General features: G+C 41.5%; 1 protein-coding gene across 1 annotated transcript; it reads right to left on the bottom strand.

Moving 5' to 3' along the window:
• Window positions 1–897: 897 nt before the first annotated feature.
• tomm40 (translocase of outer mitochondrial membrane 40 homolog (yeast)) lies at window positions 898–6,033 on the bottom strand. The gene is made up of 9 exons (XM_079164029.1): window positions 5,958–6,033; window positions 5,047–5,274; window positions 4,708–4,868; window positions 4,257–4,358; window positions 4,028–4,133; window positions 2,399–2,521; window positions 2,141–2,217; window positions 1,462–1,564; window positions 898–1,348 (listed from the first exon to the last, which is right to left on the bottom strand). Exons 2-9 carry the CDS (start codon window positions 5,261–5,263, stop codon window positions 1,209–1,211), a joined length of 1,029 nt encoding a protein of 342 aa, XP_079020155.1. The 5' UTR covers window positions 5,264–5,274; window positions 5,958–6,033; the 3' UTR covers window positions 898–1,208.
• Between the last annotated feature and the right edge of the window lie 24 nt (window positions 6,034–6,057).

Here is a 6,057-nt window from a genome sequence, read left to right as displayed (position 1 = left end):
ATTCAAAAAAGATTGCAAAAAGCTGAATTCAAAAAGTTTAAAGATTAGAAACATGAAGAGATATAGCACCCCTCTGCTGAAAGAGCTGAACATTTTGATATTTGAACGTTTTCTGTGGCTTAAAAAATGTCAGCAGTAGTGATATTTGTTGTAGTAGTAGTAGTAGTAGTAGTAGAAGTTGCAGTAGAAATATTATAAGTAGAGTAGCATTAGAATAAGTGTGTGTGTGTATGGAAGGGTCCTCTAAAAGTATCCAAGACCTGAATGACTGAATGAGACAGACAGAGATAGAGAAGTTATACTGTCTAGCACTAGTTATACTGGCAGTGGTAGGACTATTTGACATGCTATACTACAACTTTTTTTTTATGAAATTGAAAATGAAAAGTGCTATACTAAGACCCTTGTATTGCTATACTGTGAACAAACATGCCTCACAAGAGTAGAATGTTTTTCTTCCATGGTGGGAGTGTCAGACAGCACGTTGTCTGTCACTTCGGGTGGTTTGCCTTGTTGAGCGCAGTGGCGCCACCAAAGAACATTATATTTCACACAATTTCTTCTGCATTTCCCAAATGCAATAGTGTTATTCAAACTTATTGTTCGGTTCGTAATGCGTACCGACCGGTTCAATACAAAAACGTGTATTGTTACACCCCTAGATGCTATGTAGATAAAGTTAGAATTTTTCGACATTTATATGAGGGCGACTGGTGTGGTGCGTTTGCCTTTTCCAGAAAACTGCCTACACCGGGGAACCAGTTGAATATGTTATACATTGTGTAATAGACCCCCCAAAATAATGAGCGTGTGCACCCAGTTCTTCTAGAAAAAATCACAACACCCACTTTTACAAAACGTTATCACATTTATTTTAATCATCCTACATGATCACCATATATTATGTCTATCCACTTACTTGATTTTCACATCACATGTTCTCATGCATCACTGATGCCCTCTGATATACATCTCTCTAGCCTCTGGGTATATCCAATACACCATAAAGGAAAGACATTTGTGCTACAGAATGTAGGCATGGCTCAGCCAATCCTGGCTCCTTTGTAGTTGTGTCTGTCTGCCCCAGAAATCACAGTTGTGAGAGAGTCTCTGAATCAAATTTCTAAAAACTTAGTCCAGGTTCCTGTGTGTCTCTGTGCCGGTCCAAGCTGTGGCCTGCAAGCTGGCTCCAGGCAGCCCCCACACCGCTAGCCAATGGTGACACCAAAGCCACACTGGAACTTGTTCTTGCGGTGGTTGAGGAAAGCCCCTAGGGCCAGTGTGAGAGGCAGGGGCAGCAGTTTCTTTTCAATGGTCGCCCCAACCACCCAGTTACTGTCAACTGTGCCTGCGGAGGGACAACGGGAAACAATTATATTACTGATTTTGCAGTTTTCTATGTGTAAAATCTGCACTCATACAGTATAAATTTAGAGGTAAATTCATACTGTATTTATTTACCTTTAAAGAGCAAGTTAGCTTTGGGAACGTCCAACTGATAACCAATGGATGTTGTGGTGTCTTGCATCCTTGTGCTGGCTTCAAATTCAACTCCTATCTGCAACTGCATAGGAAGACAGAAGTTAAAGAATAGGTTCAGATCTATTCCAAGTCTGTCTTAATACAATACCCACATGGACATTCAAAGAACTTTTCGCCAATGAGATTTTTGTACAGTCTGTGAAAGAGAAGGGCGGGAATTAAATCCACAAGCCTAGTTCAATGCAAAAATGTACGGTGTGTAAATTGTTTCTTTGGACAGAGGCAGTTATAGCAACAGGAAACATTTTGTAGTGCAAACAGTTCAGACTTCTAGAGCCTCAAATTAGCTTCAGCTGAATTTGTTTTTGCACAGAACGAGGATTGTGGGTTTTGTCCTTATCGCTTATATTTGATTTGCTTTAGGAAAGGACCTCTTAACGGCCAGTATAGACAGGAGGAACAACTGTGACCAAAAACTGTTTCAATGTACATATAGGCAAGTTAGTGAGGATTGTTTTAAGACAGACTTGAGAAAATGTGAACCTTTCCTTTAAGCTAATCATCAGATTTTCAACCAAATTGCTGCATTTGAGCAGTATCCGGAGACAAACCACAGAAATATATTCACACACACACACCATTACTAATTTAATAATACCTGATCATTGGCTTTGTGATAGTATGTAGCATGAGCTCCTGCCCCGCCCAAAGTCAATGTAGCAATGTAGTTGTCCCCTGTGGAGAAATAAAGGGATTTGAACAGCCATCACATGGGTAACACAAAACAATGAATGACGTTTTTTGGAAATTGGCAACCAAATATTTAATCATAGTCCACAAAACAAGATTTTAATACACAAATACAAGCATTAGGTAGTCTTGAATACATTTCAGTAACCACAAAGTGGAGATTTACCTGTGTACCTTCCTAAGAGGGAGGTGACCGCTCCTTCCTCCCCTGGTCTCCTGTGGAACACTACCTCACCACCTAGAGCCAGAGCTGGTGTGATAGACTGGAGATAGTGGCCCACCACAATGCCTGAGGGAAAGTAGTAAAAGAGCTACCATTATATACACAGTATAGTCCCTTCTCATCCATGGTTTGTAGTTTGGATGTCTTCCAACATGCACTTTGGTGTGGAATAGTGATGAGCAGGTTTAGTAAGCTTACTAGAAAACATCAGGTTTGGGATGGCAACAAGATGACATTTGAACACATTCATTTAAAAAAGTGTTTAAACAATAACTAGCTCCCCTCCTGTCGATTTCAACAGATTTGTTTTTCACAACGTAGCATTATCACAGAAATGATAGGACGCACAAGAGATTTTAACCACAGGTGTAAAGTACTAGTTGGCACATGTGTAGGACCAATCTTGCAGTGTAACTGTTTTACTATTTACTATTGTTTGGGCCGTGACTCCTTATATTTTTCTTTTAGCCTACATTTAAGTGAAGGGGTAAGTGGTAAACCTCCGGACAACAACGGCCCGGCTCACTTATCGGTGGACCAGCTATTCTCATTTCAGCCGCTCCTCTGAGTTTTGATGGAGCGGCTGTTAGGTCAAGTCTGACATCTAGTGGTAAAATACTGTGTTGTGGCTTACTATTAAACTTGATTAAAAGTGTTTACACCAGCACAACTAAAAACATGTATAATTTGGTGCCATCGCTTGCTGTGTATCCAGCGTGGGTCAAAGAGGATCTCATCCAAAACACCTTTAGTTCAGCCTTTCAGACAAGGCATCTTTGTTGCATAACAGGGGATCAAAATGCATTGTATTTTAGGGCTGCAACTAACAGTTGTTTTAACTATGGAATATTCCTACTATTCTTTTTTCTGTTACTTGTTTGGTCTATAAATAATGTCATAAAAGGTTGGAAAATACGGACAAATTCCTGGTGACCTGGTGGTTGGTAGGTAGGTAGGTAGGTAGGTATATATATATATATATATATATATATGTATTAATAGCCAATTGGGTATGTTCTAATAGATCAATATCCGCTATAAAAAAGCAGATCAATCTGATCCTCTCTTTACTGTACTCTACTGTGTTTTGTCCACCTCAGTCTTCACAGATGTTGGCAAATACACTCAATTTGTGAATTGCGACACAAAAAATGTGTTATCTCTCCTTTTTCTATCCTATAAGCATAGAGTAGCCTTCCACATACCATTGAGGTAGAACTTTCTCGTTTTTAATGTCGCAGGTGGCAGGTCATATCAGTGGTCACTTATTAATGTTAATTTTGTGAGTAACTTGATAAACTGGCCTGTTATCTGGTCAAAGTGTCTGTGAGGGAAGAAGCTCCGCTGTGCAATGCTGCTGTGGACTGACCTGCCAGCGGATACTGTCGCACCAATTTCAGGATTGGCATTCTCTTAGTTAAACTGTTCATATCAATAATTCAAGCTGAGAAACCAAATATTTTTTAGCCAGGAGCTCCAGCATATGGATCAAGTAGCTTGTGGCAAATTAATGTGTGATAAAAAGACCTCTGTTGAACTTGTTACAAGGCATTATTAACAAATGAATCATACCAGATCCAACAGTTACATCTGGATTCCCGAGCGTCACAGCGGAGGTAAAGTCTTCACCACGCCACTCCAGGTCACACTGCCAGTTCACAAACTTATGCTGCTGAGTCTGCAACACACAAAAAGTAGAACAACAAATATTCTGAGAGTGGAATGGAACGGTCAGTGACACGTAAAAGCTGAATGAGAGACTCGGCATCTGAAAGGCTGTTCCCTCAAAATGTCCACGCACCTGGATGGCTATTTTGGAGCGCACAGCAGATGTGAGCTGGTGGATGATCTGAGCATTCAGACTACCAGTGTTGTCCATATCTCCAACAATGACTGGGAAAGACTGGGGGAACAACACACACATTCATCAGTTTTCAAGTTGAGCTGTATTTAACAACTGCTTTAGTGCTCCCTGTGGGCAAACAAAGCAAAAACAAACTTAAGTATGTTATTCAGTTTTGAACCCTGATAAAGAAAAAAACATGCCATTAAAACGATCTAGCTGAACTGTCAGTAACCAATAAAAGACTTATAACCCTAACCCCTAACTAAATACATGTTTTATATACAAATATTGACTTTTTTCAGTCATTGAGCAAAGAAGCAACTACAGACAACTATCAGACGTCTATGATAGTAAATGTAAACATAATTTTTGTGATTTGTTGAAGAGATGGGAAAATGATCATTACCTCTGCTGGTCCAGTCTGTTTAGTGCCTACGTAGGTGGAACCAAATCGATAACCAGATTCACCAAGGGTACTGAGGGTAACCGTATGGCTGACCTGGAAGTGGTTACTCAGGCCCTTGTTGACCACTAACCGCACCCCTTCCATTTGCAGAGGGAACACCTCTAAAAATGAGAACGTGGAAAAAAAAAAGATGTAACTCAACATCAGACAATTATTCATGCCAATGGTCATACTGTCTTTATAATACAATGCCTGTTACTTAAAAGCTGAACAAGTTTGAAGATTAAACTACAGCATTCAGGAATTACCACCACACAACGCAACAGCTGATTTTCTAACCTTTACATTTGCGGTGGCACTCCTCATAGGTGCCTGGGTTTGGAAGTGGAGGGTCTGCATCTGCCGTCTGCTGGCCGGATCCAGATGTTGGAGGGACGGAAGACAGTGAGGGCATACTGAACCCTGGAGGGACAGACACCAGCCCTTGGACCCCTTGACTACCTCCAGCTGCTGCTGGGGCAGGACTGGGGGAGGCGGCAGCCAACACACTGCCCATACTGTAACAGACTAGGAGGGAGAGAGAGAGGTGGACAGTAGATGAATATTGTTCAATTATATCAACATAATCCAATCACTGTAGGTTACCGTCTGTTAAAATAATCCCTGATAAGGGACATAATTGGAAAAGTAACGTTATTAGCTTGAATGACTTGCAAGGTTTGATATGAAGACAGTGATCTGCTTGGCATACAATCACCCACTCACACAGCAGACCCAGTTCACTTGGGCAGTTAGCTCAGGTCCATGCTAATATTAACGTGACTAGCTTAGCTCCAGTGAGCGATCTGTCCTGGTGTCCTGGCAGTAACAGTAACGGTACAGTAGGTCGGTTGGTTATAACTAAGGCCCAGTTTAGTCCGACTCTCCATAACGTTACTAGATTCCAACGCAACCTGGTGACCACAAGAAATATTCAGCTGCAGCGCGTGGTTTGTTACAACTAGAGATAAGCCAGCCCCCGGTAAGACTATCCGGTATTTAACCTGTGAAGGCTGAAGCAAGCTAGCAGGATTGGCCGGTTGGTTAGCTAGCAGGCTAGGTACCGTTAGCCATGTGGGGTCGACCACGAGACCTATTCGTTTTCATATGGGAATTACTGTAACTGGGAATAAAACATGTGGCCTTTTGACACACTCAACAATCTTCTTCTTACGAAAGCAATCTTTTAATGTAACGTTTTAGATACTCACGCTGACGGTTTGGGGTCCGGGGGTAGTCCAACACCGGCAAAGTTCACCACAACGTCCGTGACCGTGGATGACAAAGGGCCCGCCCATTCCCCGAAAATCA

The sequence above is a fragment of the Pholis gunnellus genome (assembly GCF_910591455.1).
Source record: "Pholis gunnellus genome assembly, chromosome: 8".
In the NCBI taxonomy this organism is placed as follows: Eukaryota; Metazoa; Chordata; class Actinopteri; order Perciformes; family Pholidae; genus Pholis; species Pholis gunnellus.
Note: the sequence above shows the minus strand (reverse complement) of the source record. Positions and strands in the feature narration are given on the sequence as shown.

What these genes read in the sequence shown, in the direction of transcription:
- tomm40 (XM_079164029.1), bottom strand. Translation starts at nt 5,263, where the DNA reads ATGGGCAGTGTGTTGGCTGCCGCCTCCCCCAGTCCTGCCCCAGCAGCA. An exon ending in AACAGACTGGACCAGCAGAG is followed by an intron (nt 4,359 to 4,707) that starts GTAATGATCATT and finishes TTGTTCCCCCAG; the next exon opens with TCTTTCCCAGTCATTGTTGG. An exon ending in GCTCCAAAATAGCCATCCAG is followed by an intron (nt 4,134 to 4,256) that starts GTGCGTGGACAT and finishes TGTGTGTTGCAG; the next exon opens with ACTCAGCAGCATAAGTTTGT.